This window comes from Strigops habroptila, chromosome 4 (genome assembly GCF_004027225.2).
Source record: "Strigops habroptila isolate Jane chromosome 4, bStrHab1.2.pri, whole genome shotgun sequence".
In the NCBI taxonomy this organism is placed as follows: Eukaryota; Metazoa; Chordata; class Aves; order Psittaciformes; family Psittacidae; genus Strigops; species Strigops habroptila.
This window is the reverse complement of record NC_046358.1, coordinates 65,241,944-65,261,998: the sequence shown is the minus strand read 5'-3', so window position 1 is coordinate 65,261,998 and position 20,055 is coordinate 65,241,944. Positions and strand designations below refer to the sequence as shown.

At 41.7% G+C, this 20,055-nt stretch overlaps 1 protein-coding gene and 1 long non-coding RNA gene across 4 annotated transcripts in view; one reads left to right on the top strand and one right to left on the bottom strand.

Moving 5' to 3' along the window:
* LOC115607416 overlaps positions 1–16,005 on the top strand; it is a 22,390-nt gene extending 6,385 nt beyond the window's left edge. The window contains exons 2-5 of one of the 2 annotated variants that reach the window (XR_003991228.1): positions 10,217–10,308; positions 10,891–11,064; positions 13,586–13,683; positions 15,277–16,005. This is a non-coding gene — a long non-coding RNA (uncharacterized LOC115607416). The remainder of the gene's footprint in view (positions 1–10,216; positions 10,309–10,890; positions 11,065–13,585; positions 13,684–15,276) is intronic. The other variant, XR_003991229.1, reaches the window with a different exon arrangement.
* Positions 7,997–20,055, bottom strand: E2F8 (E2F transcription factor 8). Of its 2 annotated transcripts, none has more exons than XM_030484671.1 (13): positions 19,878–20,055; positions 18,753–19,028; positions 18,294–18,450; positions 16,802–17,107; positions 16,004–16,165; positions 14,414–14,551; positions 13,900–14,109; positions 12,436–12,520; positions 11,484–12,006; positions 10,280–10,498; positions 9,461–9,590; positions 9,007–9,317; positions 7,997–8,342 (listed from the first exon to the last, which is right to left on the bottom strand). In XM_030484671.1, exons 1-13 carry the CDS (start codon positions 19,914–19,916, stop codon positions 8,169–8,171), a joined length of 2,730 nt encoding a protein of 909 aa, XP_030340531.1. In that variant the 5' UTR covers positions 19,917–20,055; the 3' UTR covers positions 7,997–8,168. The 2 variants fall into 2 exon arrangements, with proteins under 2 accessions (XP_030340531.1, XP_030340532.1); XM_030484672.1 differs by having other exon boundaries at positions 13,900–14,061.

Genomic DNA, 20,055 nt, shown 5'->3' with positions numbered 1-20,055 from the left:
TGGTTTAGGCTCAGCTGAACAACCTCCCTGGCTCAGCCAGCCTAGTCCTGTGCTGTCCTACAGCATGCTTCCTCTCCTTCAGGCCCTGTCTGCTCTCTCGAGAGGCTGTTCACAAGCCTAACTGCTCTGACAGCCAGAAAAGAGTAATGCATAAAGGAGAAGAAAACTCATCTTGTCTCTAACTCTTTAATCTGTACTGCAACAAGTAAGGAGCAAAAATCTGAGGTAGCTGAAATAAGGAGCAAAAATAACCGTGCACAAGGAACAGACTATGAGTTTGGTCCCTCATTATTCAGTGAAGGCTTTACTGAACAGCACTGTTAAAATCTTTTTTCCATCTTTTAAGTGGAAGATGAAGGAATGGGGAGAAACCTTTCATGTAGGTAAAATCTTATTGTCTCATTGCACCATTCTAGCTTCTCTCCTATTTTAAAGTACTTTGGTACTGTGCCTATTTTTTTTTTTATTTTTTTTTAGAGAAGTAATTCAAGTAATGTGTTGAATGTTTTAAGAGAAGGGAGATTGAAAAGAGAGCAGTCAGTTTGGTGACACTTTCTTGAAAATTCAAATGAGGTTTTTGTGTTCACAATGTTCCCTTTCAAACCACATTTCCAGTCGGATCCCTTCCCTGCTGGAGCAGCACTGACAGCTGCCTGGGAAGAGAGCGGGTTGTACCTCCAGTCTCTGTCAAACTGCTTCTGCTGGTTTAGTTCCCCTCAAAGGCACACCAGGCATCTTGCTCTGTGGCAATGGGATACTTGTTGGAAAGCAGCTCTAATTACATCATTAGCTGAAGGGAAAAAATAACCTCTGAAAAAAGGCTGATAGCGCGCGATAGTGAACCTTGTGCTGTTACAGGCTGGGGTTAGAGGTCTGAAGAGAGCCATTGCTCCTGGGGCTAATTATGGCAACATGACTGGGCATGCATACACATTTTCCATGTTTTTCTGGCATCACCTGATGGGAAGCTGTAGGAGAAAGAAGTCACAGTGAAAACGTTCCTATGAGGATTCCGGCATAAGAAGGGCAACGTGTGCCTGGATTAATTGCTAGGTGAGGAACCAGGGCAGGTCCCTGCTCCTTGTGTCCTTGCTGTGCTTATCTCTCCAAACACTGAACTGCAGGGGTCATCCCTGTGGATGCTGCCTGTGCAGCAAGCAGCATTACTATGGACAAGTAAAATCCACAGGGTATTTGGCACTCACAGATTTCTACTCATCTAAATTATAACAGTGGATAAAGTGCAAATAGAACTCCATCTCTTATTTTTCATAAGAAAAAATACACCCAAAGTCTTGATTTCTCTTAGTTTCATGGGGTGTCACTATTTAAATCCCCTTGAAGTTCCCTGACCTTTGTTGTCTTAATCTGGTTAACTTGCAGTGATTGCTAACCACATGGTATATAGTGGGGAGTAGAGCTGGACCCATTCTAAATCTATCAAGTGTATGACAGGGAAACTTGTGTGTATTAGTGTGGCACGTTGGCAGGCACTTGCAGTACTGTTAAGCTGGAGGAGTGTTTTGGGCTTGCTCTAATAATACTCCGCAGCTTGTATCATTCCCCTTCAAAATGCAGCTGCTACATGGAGTAGAATTTACACACATTGGATGTGCAGCCAAGGATACGTGCTTCTCGTTATTTAGAGATTGTAACACTGCTCTACAGGCTAGCCTCAGAGCAAGGGAGCGTTTGAAGTGCTTCTGTGCTCTGCAGCAGCGTGAAGAAATGTGGGCTGTGAGTCGTAGCGTACAGATCTGGATGTCACTGAACTGTCATAGAGTGTCTCTAATTAGAGTGCTGTTGGTAAGAATATATTTAGATCCACTGATCTAAATGGGAAGTGGATGCCTGATGTAATTGCGTAGAGGAGTAAAAGGCAGTGCTGGTGCTAGGCAGTGTGGTGCAGGTAAAAAAGATGCTAAAAGTAATTCTGCCAAGCACAAGTTTTTTCCCTTCTAAATGCTTACATGTGTGATAGTCTAGAGCTCAGGTTGTATCTGAATGGACTGCAGAAGTCACGTGTGGTGTAGCTGGGAGGATTATCTCAGGGGGCCACGTGCTACAGGATGGCTTTGAAGGATAAATGGAGTGGGAAATGTTGGTTCATGACCATTGGTACAAATGGTGGTAGAAGTGCTGGATCAGGACGAGTGGCCCAGCATCTCTCTTTGGTTTAGTCCCAGCTAGCTGTTCAGTGTAGATTCGGTTAGAATCATACAGTCCCAGGCTGGTTTGGGCTGGAAGGGACCTTAAAGCTCACTCAGTTCCATCTCCCTGCCACAGGCAGGGACACCTTCCACTAGACCACGTTGCTCCAAGCCCCTGTGTCCAACCTGGCCTTGAACACTGCCAGGGATGGGGCAGCCACAGCTTCTCTGGGCAACCTGTGCCAGCGCCTCAGCACCCTCACAGGGAAGAACTTCTGCCTAAGAGCTCATCTCAATCTCCCCTCTGGCAGGTTAAAGCCATTCCCCCTTGTCCTGCCCCTCCAGGCCCTTGTCCAAAGCCCCTCTCCAGGTTTCTTGTGGCCCCTTTAGGCACTAGAAGCTGCCCTAGAGTCTTACTGGAGTCTTCTCTTCTCCAGGCTAAATGAGCCTAGTTAAAAGTGTAATACCAATTCCTTACCTAATAAATAACCAGTAATAATACCAAATTAAATCACTGTCTATGCTGAAATGCAAGTATCAAGGCCACAGTGGAAGTTCTTTTCCCAGATGAAGTCTGTGGGAAGTGCCAGTGCAGCCAGGACTTCATTGTGGTATCTCATCATAGCTCTGCTGTTGACCTGTCCTGTGACCGCCACTGACTCCTTCAACTGCCCTTAGTGTTACTGGTCTCTCCAGCAGTGTGGGAATAAGGATACAGATATCCCTTTATCAAAGCAGCAATAAAATGCTTCTGTCATTTTTCTCTGCAACTACCGCTTGCTGTTTGGTTTTACCTGGGCGTGTCTGCAGCAGAAAGCACAATTCCTGCCACTGCATCTCATTAAACCTGACTATGGTCCAAATCCAACCTGTTGCAGCAAACATTCTCTCTCAACAGAATAGATTCCCAACAGAGAGAACATTTGTCTTTGAAGGTGGAGCTCATTTAATGAAGACATAACTTTAATAGGTATTTATAATCATAGAATTACATAACCATAGAATGCTTTGAGTTGGAAATCATCTAGTTCCGACTCCCATCACTTATACTCCAGTGCATTCAATGGGCTATAGTACATTTTAAGATTATTAGGTAGTGTCATACATTTAGCCTCCACCATGATCTCCTGCAGTAAACCAACACATAGAGATCAAGGGCTGGGAATTTCCACACTGACACAGGGAAGGGAATGTTGATTTTTCATTGACACTGGTCACTCCGAGTTACACAAGCCCTTTTGAAACAAAGATTTTAGATGCTTTGATATGAAGCGTGAGTTGTGCAAAGCTGATAGAAAACCTGAGAGTCCTGTGTCCAAGTCCTTTGCTTTCATCTCTGTTCTTCCAGATGATCTATTGTTTTCTAGCATGATGATGCCACGTTTCTTGTAAAACCTCCTCGATCTCTGCTTTTGCAGGAATTTAAGATTGCGCTTGCAAAAAATGAGACATCTTGGCACTAGAACAAAGTACTTGGTTCTGACTTAAAATACAATGACCCCACACACATGCTTACGTGTAGCATGCTCAGAGTTCAGTTTGGTCCACTGAATCCTGCTGTACAGATGACCCATTCCTTTTTCCAGACCTAATCCCGGGCCATCAACTTTCACTTTTCCTTCCATAAGATCCTTCTCTAAATCCTTACCTGTGCACTGAGTCTTCTAAGTGCCAAGCAAAACTGTTACAGACTGTGAAATGGTGCCATGATGATTGAGATCATTAATGAGGATCCCCACAGCCCTGGTCTTGCAACACTAGTAGCTACTCCAAACCTTAACTACTGCTCTCAGCTCTGTAGCACTCGTATTTCTGTACTGTACCTACACATTTTTCTTTGTCAAGCAATAAGTTTTTTCTACCACCTGTTAGGGGAAAACAAAGAATACTCAAACCCTTATATCAGTCTTCGTAGAACCCGACATATCTACTTACCGGAGTTGTTTGATGTTCCTCCTTATTTTCTTAGGCCTTGAAGGGTTTGAACACAAGGGATTCCTGCACTCTTTAAATGCAGTGGCCACTGCTATCAGCCCTATAAGCTGGGAGGGGAGGGCAATGAGAGAGAGTTTCAGGGATCTGAGCAATGCCGTTGCTATCACCAAGCTGAAAATAACCTCTGACAAAAGCCTGGCATTTCATTTCCCTGATGTCCACTTGTGAGTAGGTGGACAACAATGCAGCCCCTCAGATTACACCTAGAGGGCATTCCGAACTGCAGTCGAATAGATCAGAAATAAAGATTCAAGTTGTAGAGTTGTTGCTGCATTGCTTAAATGTGAATCATAAAAGTAATGGTTCCTGAGATGAGGATTCAGTCAGAAATGATCATGTTGCCAAAAGTAAGTTTCCAAAATAGTTATTACCAAAAAATAAATCAAAAACTGTTTGTAGGAACCTCTAAAACTCACTTTTAAATCAAGAAGAATTTCCTTCTGATTTGATAGATACGACTGGTTTGTCTCTTAGGGTACAGAGAACTATGCTTTTCACTCTAATCTTTTTACTGTTTAATTCTTACTGTTTTGAAGCATTAAGGTGGCTAGTAATATATGTGATGTTTAGCATGTATTGGCCGTGCCTAACTGAGCCCCCTTGGAAATGGATGATGCTGCAGGTACGTTCGAGACGTGGACAATAATGAAGTGAATAAAGTTCACTTTCTACAAGGTTTTATTTTAAAAGTGCTTTAAATATTTATGTGATCTAAAGATGTAGAAGCTAATTCTCATTTTCTAAAGGGACGCCTGAATTTAGCAACTTTGTTTGGTGTCATGGACTTTGCTGTGTGTGGAAGGGCAGACCCCCTACAGCCCAGGGGTTAAACACCACAGGTCTGAAGCTGAGGGTCTCCACTCTGGGGCTTTCACAAAAGCATAAGGAAATTAGATGTCAAATCCGTGTCAGACTTTGGGATTTTGCAGGCTTGGCTGAGGCTACTTTACAACTCTTAGGAGGCTACAGATCCATCATCTGTTGAGTCCAGGAAAGATTTTTATAACATAGAGCCAGGTCCTTGATGTAAAGTTGAAGGACTATTTTTTCCTGCAGCAAGAGAGCTGGGTTCCATCTCTTCTTGGTCCTCCCTGGATAGTCAGTGGAACTCTTCCGCCTGGGTCAAATAAGGCTAAATGCAGAGGTGACAGTGCAACGTACGTGGTATGAGCGTTTCTTGTAAGACGGCAGTGAGGAGGAGTTGAGGTGGGACTGAGCTCACTGTTGAAGGATGGAAAGCACTAAGCTTGTAACCACTTAGTGTTTGCACCCTTGGTGATTTATCATAGAATCCCAAACTAGTTTGGGTTGGAAGGGACCTTACAGCTCATCCAGTTCCAACCCCCTGCCATGGGCAGGGCACCTTCCACTAGACCAGGTTGCTCCAAGCCCCGTCCAACCTGGCCTTGAACACTGCCAGGGATGGGGCAGCCACAGCTTCTCTGGGCAACCTGTGCCAGCGCCTCAGCACCCTCACAGGGAAGAATTTTGGTCCATTGTGGTTGTCAGGGCCCGAGATTGGAAGAACAGACTTGAAACACGCATCTGGAGCATACACATGCATGATTTTTTATGTTGCTCATGGGATGAGAATGTAATGTTTTCTATAAACTAAAGCTAGGGATTAAAAACCACTGCTCAGGGAATTGGAATGCAGCGTACCAAAAGCAAAGCGAGCCTGAGGATCACAGGGACTTTCCTGGAGCTTGGTAACGGAGCACATTGGGTGCTCGAGACACATTCAAGGGTAGGTGAGGCAGGTGGAAAAGCAGCAGGCTCAGCTAGTCAGAGTGAAATGCAGGTCTTCTGGGGAATGGGATACTTTGAGCAAAGCAGCAGTAGCTTTTCAGCCTGGAAAATGAACAAGAAGTGTTATAAAGCCCGTGTGAAAATCAAGGGACTGTATTTTGCCAGGAGCTGATGGATGCCAGGCAGTGAGTCAGGAAGTATGTTCAGCATAGAGCAGTTTAAGAAGAGTATTTCTCCAAGCCTAATTGCTGTGGTTTCTTATTCTGTCAACTGTGGTGTAAAAAAATGAAAGGTTTGTTGTTTGTTTTCTTTGAGTAATGAAAGTTCCTATCAACTCTGCCTCTATACTTCTAGCATGAGATTGACAGTGGGCGTAAAGAAGATCAATCAGTTCCCATTTTGGAGAACGGAAAAAAGAATCTACTCACCCCTGCAGTGAGAATTCCTCCATTTGCCAGTTTTTATTCTTCTCTCCCCCTCCTTTATGAGTATTTCAATTGTGATCTTGTTGTCAGGTGTATTTTGTGTTATCATTTTGCATTATTAAAGAGCAAGCCAGTTAGTTTTTCTGTTGTTAACTGTTTTAACTATGTTTTTTACTCAGTCCGAGCCTGATTCTTGGGCATTGTTGGCATTTCTACTGCCCTAATTTGGACAGCCAGGCACATCTCACCTGGGAAGGCAGATAACCTGGATTTTCCTTTAATTTGTTAGTTACTCTTGGTCCTCTGTGTGTGAGCTGTGTGAGGAGGCTTCATCTTTCTTCCTTCAGCATAGACTGCTGTACTCATTTCAACTCTGTTGTTTTACCTTAACCTGTTTGATATGAAATTGCAAGAGGGGAAAAAAAACCCCAACAAACCCAGTCGGAGGCTGACACTGATCTTGGCTAGAAAGCAGAAACCCAAAGCACAGCCTTTGCGTGGTGTGTGTATGTCCAAGGGACACGGGGCTCCCTCCTTCGAGAAGCCAGACCTTATTGTGTGCAGCAGTGAATAGCTAGTGCTTCAGTAACGGCACCTCTGAGTTCTGCCACAAATCTTTTTAGATGGTTATAAAGCCCCAAGTAAAGTGTTATGAAAGCTGTCTCTTGGGCTTGAAGCCTCTCCACAGTGAAGAGAACTTGTAGAGTGTGTGCAGTGTAGCATGCACCTGGCTCAAACTCTGAGTTTAATTGGAGAGGTAAGGTAATGAGTGTTCATCTTCAAATCTTACTGTCTGTTTAGCTTGAGACCCAAACCATGTAACTTCTCCATTCCAGAATCACAGGATGGTTTGGGACCTTAATGGAACGGACCTTAAGGCTCACCTAGTTCCAACCCCCTGCCACAGGCAGGGACACCTTCCACTAGACCAGGTTGCTCCAAGCCCCGTCCAACCTGGCCTTGAACACTGCGAGGGATGGGGCAGCCACAGCTTCTCCGGGCAACCTGTGCCAGGGCCTCAGCACCCTCACAGGGTGATAAAGATACTCTAAATTCTAAACTTCATAAGAACAGTTAGAGGGAAATATAGTTAGTAGGAGATGCAGTCTCTAGTGATAACAGTTCAGAAGTTAGATGATGGAATTACTTGGATGCCTTTTGGATGAAATATCATTTTCCCTTTCTTCAGCACACAGAGATACCCCTGTCTGATGAAAGAAGAACAAAGAGGTGCTAGTGAATACACAATGTATTATTTAGGTAATCTAATTTGATCAAATTTAAAAAGTCATCATTTGAGTTTGATGTAAGTTTAATCTGAACCAATTGATTTAAAAATACAGTATAAATAATTCTTAACTTATATAAAACTTGATTAAAAATTCATTTTTTGTTTTTTCTTTTTTTTTTTTTTTAACTAACTTTACAAACAAGCGTTACTGAACACAGAAGCAAGACATTTAAACTGTGGCCTTTCTGTTAAGACATAAAATATGTACATGCTCACAGTACTTTCCTTTGTGCAAAATATGTACTGGCTGTACCTTCCTGTACAAAGACAATTTCAGCTTACTTTGCATAGCAGAAAAGCAACACACAAAAACCCCCCACTAGATACCTCAAGTATTATAGCAACAAAGTCAGGTAAGCCTTTGGAAAAAAAAAATAGACAATAACTTTCTCATTAAGAGCCAGTTTTAATTCTAAAGCATTAATTAAGGCTATTCCAGTATTGAGGTCTTGCAGTACGTGTCCAAACCACACACTGTCCATCATATAGCCCAAGATGTGTACAGGCTGGCAGCAGTCATGATGCCTGCTACCACACTCAGCAAACAATATCCCAACATTAATCTTCTGACACTTCAAGTTTTCGTTGAGGAATATACAGAGTTCCTTGAGAGATTCTGTCAGTACCATCTGAATTTGCAGAGAGGGAAGATACTGAGTTTGGACCTCCTGGGGTCCGGAAGAAGTTTTCTGTAATTGCCTGGGGCTCTTGAGGTTCCCTTGGAACAGAAGGCTAAGGAGAAACAGAGAGAGTTACTTTCATTTAAAGGGGAAGAAAAAAAAGTTAATTCTAGTTTTAGGCCTCCGCAGGATATTACAAAAATATATTTCCCCAAAATTCTACTGAGAATATACTTGAATTCCTTGATATGTGTATATCTATGTCCCAAATAATCAAATAAAAATATGGTTTCTCTAATCCTAACTCCTTTTTTAATCCAGATCTTAAGCAATACAGTATTACATAAAATATAAGAGAAATTTCCTGGGGGAAAAATATTCTTTTACACTCCTGTCCTATTAAAAAAAGCTAACATTAAGTGCAAGAGTTTGAGAGTAGGAGAGTAAGAAGAAGGAAAGATAAAGTAAAAAATGGACAATTTGTTAATGTGTCAGATCTATGCAGAATCCTCCCTCTAAACCAGTTGTCTCTTCACATCTTGTAATCTTCCAGCTGGCTCCCCTTCCACAACAAACAGGATACTTGTTATTCTTTTCTAACCTCTCCACTGCACTGCACTTAGGCTGGCTTTTGCTGCCAGCTCTTTCTGGGTAGTGCTGATTTAAAAAGATCAAAAAGGTGTTTAGTTAAAAATGTTACCTGCTGTAGAGGAATTACCACAGTAAACTTCCCACTCAACCCACCCGTGAGGAAGGTGCAATGTAGTTTTACTTACTTTCCCTTCTTGGAAGTTCTCTGAGCTATGGCTAATGTTTTCTGGTTGGGAAGGGACTACCATGTGCTGAAGGACAGGATTTGCAGGAACTTGCACACCAGCAGGTATTAGTCCTACTTGTTGCAGTGTGAAGTTCAGAACTGAAGAACTTGGATTTGGGGCAGAGCTGGTATTGCTTGAATTGAGACAGGAATTGCTCAGCACAGGTGCAGCAGCTATAGAAGTTGGTGAGAGCATTATATTCAAGGGCGTTATGTGAAAAGCAGGAATGTTAACTGCTTTCAGCTCAGATGCTGTTACTGGAATGACACCTGAAACAGAAAAATCGAGTGTTGAAGGGGATTAAAAATGAAGACTTGAGCCATTGCATTGTGATTCCATCACCTCAGTGGATGAATCTGGCACACAATCCCTTAAGCCAGACAACTGTAGGTCTGTTTGATTTAGTACTCACCAGCAATGGGGGAGCTGTAGGTAGTGTGCTGCAATGAACATGTCCCAGTTTTCTCTTTATTCAGAAAGCCTGCCTTGTTGCCATGGGCACACTGAGTAAGAGGAATAAGATAACCAGATGGAAAAAAAGTCTGAAAAAGAAAAGGAGAATACACCTTTACCCTAAACACATAATAGGAAAAAAATGCTTTTTCTCCGGAGTTGTATCCCCTCACTGCCTTCTTATTCTTTATCCTCTATATCCCCAGGATCCTGTATTCCGTGCCTGTACTACCTTCTGTCTGAAATTAGACACAGATGACTCAAGGACGTGCTCTTTAAAGTAAGACTGCCCTACTGCATAGATGTCAGCTGGCTCCATTGCCAGCTGATAGCCTCAGTGAGGAACTGGAAATCCATCTGGATTAACACAGTGACAAAAGAGAAATCCTGATACTGACTATTTATGCTGGAAGACAATCCTTTTACCTTTACAAGTTCTGGTTTTGTCAACAGAACTGTTCTTTATTCAAGTTCTCTACAGCAGTACGTCTTAACTGCAGAATATCAAAGTTTACTGATGAAGAGAGGTTCATGTGATTCTGTTTCAAAGTATTTGGAGCCTGAAAGTCACTTCATGTCCTCTTATTTGTGTACTTAATGCAGAAACACAAGTCTTACATTCCTACAAAATAAGGTTTTAAAAACACACTGAAAATAATCCAACCAAAGACAATCTATGTATGTGTAGTTTGTTATAGTCTTGCTTCTTCTGCAGATACTCCAAGTGGTGTTTTCCCAGCTAATGGCAAGATGTGCTGTGGTGTTGGACAAAACTTACCTCAGGAGCAGGAATAGCAAATGCTACAGGTATGTCTTGTTTAGTTTTGATTTTGTCTTCATCTTCTGGAATATCTTCTCTTCTACATTGGTCATAGCAACTTGCCATGTTTTGATCTAATGTTTCAGTTTTGTTCTGTCTCTTTTCGTGGAAATTGTCCATTTCATGAGTCATTTGTGAGCTATTGGAAGGCGGTCTCTCATTTTCAGTTGAATCTCCCTTTAAAAAGAAGTACATACAAAACCAGAGGCAGACCTTGTAAGACTACATTCTCAATTACAGGTCTACAATGGTATTTATACGTTTTAAAAATTAGGAAAGCAAGTCAATAAATCAACCTATCTAGTCAACCTATAAGACAACCGGTTCCCTCTTGCTCCTTCACAGCTAGTGGGTGTTTGACACCATGTGTTGCCACAACACTCTGATAACATTTCATGACTGTTATGGCAACCACAGTTTAAAGCCTCCTAGTTATTTACACAGGCACTGAAACATTGAGCAACCAAGGAGTAGAAAGCAATGTAGACCCAGTTTCTCCATGTGATCAAGTGTATCTGATCCTCTTATTCTCTTTGTGTGCTGTATTATTATGCCTATGCCTACAACAGTCCAACTTTAACAGTGCACATCGGACAGAAATAGTTAGAAGGTATCAAGATTTTGGGATGTTCCCTGTCAAGCGACTTCTATGTGTCCACTCTCCCTCCTAACACCCCTAAAGCCAAGAATGAATAACAGCAATATGAGCACCCTGAACTACTCCAGAATCACTGTATAAATAGGTAAGTCTTGACAGAATGTTTTGGGAGTTGTTTGATTTTGGCTAACATCTGTACACTTTGGCACGTCCTGTAAATAAATATTTGGAGGGGGAAGAGAGAGGAACAAGGAGGAAAAAAAAAATAGAGCCTGATCCTAAGTTGGCCCTTCAAAGATACATGTTACATTGCATACTGTGTATTCTGCCTGATGCTTTGCAACTACCAGCAAGATTATGTGATAATTAAGATGTAAATAGATGTGTGTAAAGAAACAAAAACCAGCCCCCCAAACATCAGCAAGCACAACAAATGTCACCCCTTCAAGCATAATGATATTTAAAATACCTACATACAGCGGCAGGCTCCTAAGTCACTTTGAAAATGAGTAGGTAGCAACATCATTAAGCTGTAAAATGGCATTTAAAATTAATTCAACTTACCAGAGAAGTATCAAGGTTTTCCTCATCCCTTCTATACCTTTTAATTAAATGACTCTCTTGTAATGCTTGTGATCTCTTAAGGCACTGCTGTGATGCAGTTTCTGATTTTATAGTTGGTCTTTCTGTAGTTGTCAAGGTCTTGGTCACATCATCTGTAGCTACTTGATTGTCCCCTTCCTCAGTGGTTATTTTATTTAATACTTTCGAATTAATACTCTTAATTCCAGTTACATTAGCACCTGGTAGAGGCTGCAACATGAAACTTGGGCTGTAGGTTGTCACAGTGTGGGCTTGGGAAGGATGCAGATATATTGTGTATGACACACCAGAAGGAGTATGAGGTAGTATTACTGGTGAGACTGAGCTGTGGCTCGGAGGACAGGTGCTGAGGGGCTGGGTGAGAGCTGGCTGCTGCACGGCTGCTGCGGTGCAGGGAGGTTCAGGCTTGGGGACTACCTCAGGCAAGGACAGACCACATTCCAAAGCTGATCCTGACAACTTCATTTTCACCTCTTTTGCTTTCCTTAATAAAAAAAAAAACCAAAACCAAACAAGAAAAATACATATTTTAGTACCTTTGTATTTTTAAAAAACATATTTGTATGTTTGTATTTTATTTATTTATATTTATATTTTATTTGTATTTTGTTTGTATTTATTTATTTATACATTTGTATACAAATGTAAAAATACATTTGTATTTTTAAAAACATATTTTAGTACCTTTGTGCAGAAATGAACATCCTCACAAATTGTTTTCTGCAATGTAAAGACTTAATATGAACTTGGACTTGTCAATCCACTCAACAAGAATTAGGTGGGAAAAAACAGCCTGCAGTGTCAGGGGTTACTGGTTTTTGCAGACTGTAGCCCAACTCAAACTGGGCAGAGCTTGAACTTAACAGTCAGTGACACAGAAAAGCTTCTCACCTTAACACTTGTGCAAACTTACTTTGATTGCTCTTCCAGCTGGTGTTTAGTCATTGCTGGAAGCTGAGCCATTTCACTTGGGAAAGCTGCTAAGTCTTGTTGGGTACCTGGTAGGGGGGGAAAACAAAAAAATGTAGAAGTTAATTTTTATCTTGAGGAGACTGCATTATTATGAGACACATTTAGTGAGAAGACACTAAGACCCAATGTAGTTCTCAAACTGCAGCCTGGACTTGATTTGATCAACTGGCTGGTAGATTACATCAAACAAATTTTAAAGCCTCAGCTTCATTTTTTTTCCCTCTGGAGAGGATACCCAACGAGAACATGAACATTCTCGTAAGACCCCACTTGGAGCACTGTGTACAGTTCTGGCATCCCCAGCTTAAGGACATGAAGCTGTTGGAGCAAGTCCAGAGGAGGCCACGAGGACAATCAGAGGCTGAAGCACCTCCCATATGAAGACAGGCTGAGAAAGCTGGGGCTGTTCAGCCTGGAGAAGAGAAGCTGCGTGGAGACCTCAAAGCAGCCTTCCAGTATCTGAAGGGGACTTACAGGGATGCTGGAGAGGGACTCTTCATCAGGGACTGTAGCGATAGGACAAAGGCTGATGGGTTTAAACTGGAACAAGGAAGATTTAGGTTAGATATGAGGCAGAAGTTCTTCCCTGTGAGGGTGCTGAGGCGCTGGCACAGGTTGCCCAGAGAAGCTGTGGCTGCCCCATCCCTGGCAGTGTTCAAGGCCAGGTTGGACACAGGGGCTTGGAGCAACCTGGTCTAGTGGAAGGTGTCCCTGCCTGTGGCAGGGGGTTGGAACTGGATGAGCTTTAAGGTCCTTTCCAACCCAAACCACTCTGTGATTCTATGACTGATGATAGGTAGTCTTCTGGTAATTTTATGGAATGCAGAACTGCTTAGATAGTAAGGTCTAAAGCACAGTTTTCACAACAAACCAGGGTTAGAGCAGTTGCTAGGGAAAGATACAGTATCCAGATAATCAGCTATACTACACAAACACAAGGTTTGTGGCCAGTAAGTCATCACACAAAGTTCAGATAGTGATACATAGAAAGGGATTTAATATTAAACCCAAACCAGTACTATGCCACTCCTGATGTATTTGGTGCGAAAGAGGCGGCTGGAGTTCTCTACATTGTGCTTAATTTGGTCCAGATTTCAATGAAGATATTTACCTTGCTGCAACTCTGCAAGCTGTGACTGGATTTGGTCCACCGAACTGGAAAAAGCTTCTACTTACGCACTGAACACAGGTCAGTTTAGCTTTGTTTTCACTAACAATCTTTTAAAGTCTCATATATATATGCAGTTTATATTTTCCCCATCTTGTCTATTTTTGACAGTTCTTAAAGACATGTTTGTTGTAAGTGGCATACCCACTTACTACTCCTATGAGAAGATAGTAAGCCTGAATATTTAATGCGAGACTACATCTGAGTGAAAAAACAAGCTTAGAAAAAGATACGTACTTGCACTTATTTTAACTGGACTGGTTGGAGCAGACTGGATCTTTCTTCTGTCGTTTTCTATACTTTTAACTAACTTTATGAGAGATGGATGCCGAGTGAAGTTTTGCTTTCCTCTTGAAGGAAAAAGGTTTTTGGAACACTGCTCCTTGGAAGGGATGGGTTCTGAAATAGGAGGGGGACAGGTCGTAGAAGTTGTTTCAAGTTTTGTATCTAAAAAGCAGAAAAAAACCCAGAGAGTAAATACATATCCTTTGCAGATTCAGTAATTAAAACCAATTATTTGAGCCTAGCTCATAATTAATACTGCAGCAAAAATGCAAATGCAAGAGTCTCAGTATGAATACATCAAACCCTGTGGGAATACAGTGGTGTGCTGTGCTGTCAAGGACCAAGGACAGTGATGTGACTTCTGCTTAGTTTACTCTGTCTTTTATTCCAAAAAAAATCTAGCAGAGAAATCAAAGAAACAATCAAAATCATTAGCAGACCAAAAGGAAATGACACATACACCTACCCTGAGTACTTGGCAAGACCTCAGGTCCTGTCCATTTGAATGCTGGTTTTCTACCTCTCTCCTCTGTAACATGAACTTTCTTGATAAGCGCAAGGCTACTGAGAACATTTGCTATGTCATAAAGTCTCCTAATTTTGGCTGAAATAAAACAAACAAAGGTAAATTACAGCAATTTCTAATGAACAAGTTAACATACATCAGAATTAAAGAGTTGTAACCTCCTTTTAGCAGCTATAAAGAAAAACCTTTGTAATGTTTTTATAAGAACAATTTTGTGGAACAGGTATTTATGCTATGAAATAACATCACAATATAAAGTTTATATGTAAAATAGAATGACATAGATACAGATCTAGAAAAGAAAATACTGCTAAGTCTGTTATTCTAAATGTAGAAAAAAAAAAACCCCATTTGGAAAATGTTGGGTTCTGTGCAATGACCAAACCTGTACAAATGCTGTAGTAAAAATAAGTAGTTTAAAAGGCAGTTACGCAATGGCAAATGTGGGTATGAGGAGGAAGAGACACACGAAAATCCAGCAGGATAATCATCCTGTGTGTTCTTAACTGCTTCTAGGTTGAGCTATTAGGGAAGAGTTTTAGGCAGCAGTCAAATTACAAGTGACTTCTGGACTGCAAAGGGAATGTGCTTAGGCCAAAGCTTCTGTTGCTGAGGATTTGGGACTGTGCTGCTTAACCAAGAACACGGTAAAACATGATACCTGAAATAGATGCATGGATGGAATGCCCTGCAAAGGCTTTTACTGTGAGACAGATGTTAGGGAGGAAGAAAGAATGAAAACAAACACCATCCCGCTCCCTTACTGACCACCCACCCACCCTCTCTATGTTGCCGTGATGCAGTGGAAAGGAAAACGCGAACTGAAACCAGCGAGGATCAGTTTCAACTTTGAATAGATACAATTCTACACACAAAAAAATGTGAAGGAGTCTGTCTGAGAATCAAGGGAGGATATGATTTTCAGTGAAACCCACAATTGATTCTTGATCCCTCAAGAAAGAGCAGGCGCATTTTTTATTATGATGGATGTACAAGCCTACACCTAGAAGTACCTTTTCATTTGAAGGGAGAGGAAGAAGAAGAAGCGTGCAGGGAACTGAGAGCAGGGTAAAAGAATGAAGAAATAATTGGCAGTTACAGACTGGGTTTCACTTCCTCTCACGTGTAAGCGATTAACAGGACTTGTACAGAATTTCTTTAGCTTTCCAACAAGTAAGTTATATGACCAAAACAGAGACTTGCATGATTCTGGGGCAGCTTTGGTGAAAGGATGCTGAAATCTCTAAGATACGGCTTGAGGAAAAAGAGAAACTGTTACTGATAAGCAGCCTTGTGACATTGCGTTAGAAAACAGGATTTAATGGACTTTTTCCTTTTACATGGTCATTATGTATCAATGCCTATGCCCAAGTGGGTCGCTGTTAAAAACTGTTTAGTCCCTGTTAGAGGTGTTTCGCGAGTTTTTGGAGGCTCAAATATATTTATGGCAGCAAAAAGATGATGGTATTTTACACAATATGAACTAGTACTGGAATAGTTCATTTAGCTTTCACTTGATATTGTACTTACTTTTAAACTTGCTTTTATCTAAGTCTTCTAACTGGTCTTCTCCGATCAAGATTTTAGCAGCAACTTCAAGGCTTACTATTTGGGGAGTCGATACAAGAAAGAGCATCACAAATTTCTGGCTCATCACTCGTAGAGACTTGTCTTTCCTGCTATTTACTGATGCTGCAGTAGCCAAAAGAAAGGATGAAAGCATTAAGTGACATGGCAGCTACATATTTGAAACACTGAAGGAATTTGTCAGTAACAGGTATTATCGGAACGAACAACGCAGTAAGTAGGCAGGGTCAATGTGGACTCCAGAATCATGTTTCTACATGGCAAGAATCAGATAATCAAGTGGATACCAAGTCTAACTACAAAGAAGAGAGTGTGATGTGTCCCCCTGTACGTATTTCCTTTTTCCTGACAGCTTGTACTCTTAAAGATGCTTAACTGCAGGTTATACAATGTATTTAACAATCTTTAACATTTATTCCATGAATCAAACCTAAATTAGAAATAATAGATTGATTAATTTAGACTTTTGGCTTCTATAACATTTGATGGTAACAAATCCTGCAATTGGATTGTATGTTGGGTATGTTTGATAGTTTCACCTGATGCCCTCTTGTTCTTGCACTGCAAAAACAAAATACATGTGCATGAATAAGAGAACTGAAAGAGTGCAAAGCACTTTTTCTCACCACAAACAGTCGTGGTGCCTTTCAGGAAAAAAATGGCCAATAAATGTTCTTTTTCCCAAGTTTATATTTATCATTACAAGCACATATTATTCTTGGCATTATAGAGAATTATTACCAGCACGAAATTCCATTCCAGGGAGCTCGACAAAAGACATCTCTGAATGCTCATTTGAGCCAAAAGATCTTGCCATGTCTTCATTTCTTTCACCATCGAGATCAAATTCATGCTCATATTCTCTTTTCTTGATCATCTGAATTTGTTGAGTGTATTTGTTTGCTTCTCCAACTTTTTTCAAAGCCTGCAGGGTTTTGGAGAGGTTGTGTCTCCCATGCCAAGCATATCTGTTCTTGGCAAGGCGGCTCACCATGTGGAGGCTTTCCAGCACGTTAAGAATATCATATATGCGTCTACGTTCAACATCTGAAAATAACAAAAGAGAGATCAACATCTCTGCTACAGGAAATTTTTCATCATTTACCTGAAACATGATTTGCACAGAGAAAGGAACAGTTTCCTATACTTCCCCCTCCTCTTAATATACTTCTAAGCCATTTTTACCAATTCATTGTTACAAAGGCTTCTGAAAAGAGCCCCCATAGAACTTGCCAGCAAGGAAAACAATTCTTGCTTTAGATATGGAAGGACTTGCTTTTCCACAGTTATATTTGGTTTACAGCATTCCTTAAGAAATAAAACTGTTGCCAGAAGAGCCATTAAGATGGGTCTCAGTACAGCTTTAAAAACAACCACAAAGCATTTTGAATTATTTATTGCATGGATTTTAGATAGTCTCATTAAATAACCTTGGAAACTCATGGTAGACAACTGGTTTGTAGCTTGGTTTTGTATGTCTTCTAACACACTGTCCTTTTCTATTTGTCTGTTACGTTCTTGGTTTTGACTGTTTTCTAAAGAGATGTTATTCTGTACAAAGCACAAATAGAAATTCTGTTTGATTTGCATTTCATCCCTCTTCTGCGTTGCCCAACATATTCTGAAGATGAAACATCACCAAAATTTGACAGCAGTATGATTTGTAACTTTTGTCAGTGTTACAGTCTGTAGAATACATTTACAGACTGTAGAATAATTTCATAGCTCTGATTAAAAAAAGCTTCAGCTTAATGTTAGCAATTTATGACTCTAAGTAGATCGTTGGTGCAATACAAATATAGTGATATAAAATGAGAAAATTAAATTATGATAGAGATCAGAAAGTAGGTTCTTGCTTTGATGTCATGACTGGACAGGAAGTTGAGGGTTCAGCTTGGGAAACACTAGTTCCTGCTACAAAAATCCAACCACTAATCCTAGCCGTCATCTCTACATCCAAAAAGCTGCAACTGGTTATTTGTGGCATTGGCAATAACTTTGATGTTTAATATTAAAGAAAATTCAGGGTTTCTCAAATCAGTCCACTGGAGAAACATAAGCTTTTTACAAGAATTGCTGTAAGAATGGAGAGTTTCAAGCTGGGTTTAAATAACTTTTGAGAGAGTGCACAGGAGGATTCAAAGTTTTAGGGAACAAAATGTGCGAACATGAATTATAGGTTTACTGGCACATTTGTACCAAGAAATACGTAATAGCATATACACCAACTTACTGAGCTCTTCAGCTACTTCGTCAAGGCAGATGTAATTATTCTCTGCAGTGCTGGGGTAATCAGGATACCGAGCTAGGAATTTGTGACACAGTAATCCCAGACTCTTCTCTTTGCGGCTTGGTTGAGTTTTTTCATATTCATCTCCTGATAAGTGCTCCTACATGGGGATAAGAAATAGAGGATTTGAAGTTTTTTGACAATATGTAAACGTGGATATTAAAGAGCTTCATTGGGAGCACTGTCAAAGGCCCAGGGTTCTCCTTTTGTCTTCAGCTGTGAAATAAAACCAGCAAAGTGTTACCTGTGGTGTGTAACTCGTCAATATCCTTACTTATATTTGGTAAACACTCCAAAATCTGAACTTGAAGTTGTAATATGTTAATGTATGACTTTTTATACTGAATAAACAGCCTTAGCAGCTAACTTAAAAAAGTAAACAAAGACATCTTTACAACATACCTGCAAACAGTGTTTTGCCTGTAGGACCACACTTGCGTTGTTTGACAATTCCCTCCTCTGTTCTCTGTTCCTAATCTCAGGACTAGCTGCACTAATGAGCATTTTCAGGTTTGAAGTAGGCGTCCATGGATCTGCTGGAAGCATTTCTTTGGGTTTTGGGGGTGTGGTGAGAGGCTGACACTGAGGCTGTATCTCTGTCAACACCGAATGTGAGGTAGCTGCTTGTTTCAGAGGGGTTTTCAGTACACTGCTGTGTGGCTCAGAAGAATGGTTTTCCTACGCACCAAGGAAAAGAAAAATCTGTGATGTTAAAAACCAGAAGTGCTATAATCCATTTTTTGAGAACAGTCAAAGTGGATAGAGATCAATTGCATGTTTAGGGTAGCTCGAAGTCGAAGGTCACAGTCTTGCTCTGGACCAACGCACCCTTCCTTGAAACCATTTCTTTGACCGTGCCTTTAGCTGAAGGCACGGGGCCCATGGTATACTTGAGATAACTTTCCTTTTAAACTGACAGAGGGAGATTTAGGTTAGACATTGGGCAGTTGTTTTAACCTGTGAGGGTGCTGAGGCGCTGGCACAGGTTGCCCAGAGAAGCTGTGGCTGCCCCATCCCTGGCAGTGTTCAAGGCCAGGTTGGACGGGGCTTGGAGCAACCTGGTCTAGTGGAAGGTATCCCTGCCCATGGCAGGGGGTTGGAACTGGATGATCTTAAGGTCCCTCCCCACCCAAACCAGGCTGGGATTCTTTTCTTTCTCTCCAGGGAAAATACAGATGGAATGAATGTCAGTCCATAGAGAAAGCTATAAAGAACGACTGAAACACGTCCTATTAAGACAAAAAACAACCCAAAAGTGGAGTCAAGGAGTAGTACTGCTCATTACAAAATCGGTGTTAAAGGTCTCCAGGTGAAGGTTTAGGTCATTTCATTAAGGACAGAGCCTGAAATGAAGGAGAACGCGCCCGGTTACCGCCACCCGCCGCTCGCCCTCTACCCGCGTTCGTTCGCACTGAAGTCGTTTGGCGCTCAGGAGTGCTGCGGGCGGCTGACAACGGGCACCCCAAGAAGGGAGAGAGGGCTGCCGCTTCGGTTTCCCAGCGGTGGCGGCACCGCGGAACGGATTACCTTGTCGCCGGTCCCCATCTCCCCGCCCGCCTGCTGCATTCTCCCGTCTCAGGAGGCGACAGGTCCCGCCGCGGCGCTCTGCATCGCAGATCCCGCCGCTGCTGCGGGGCGGGAGGAGGGAAGCGTTACACACGGGACCGCGCTCACCGCGACGGGCCGGGCAGGCGGCGGCGCCCCT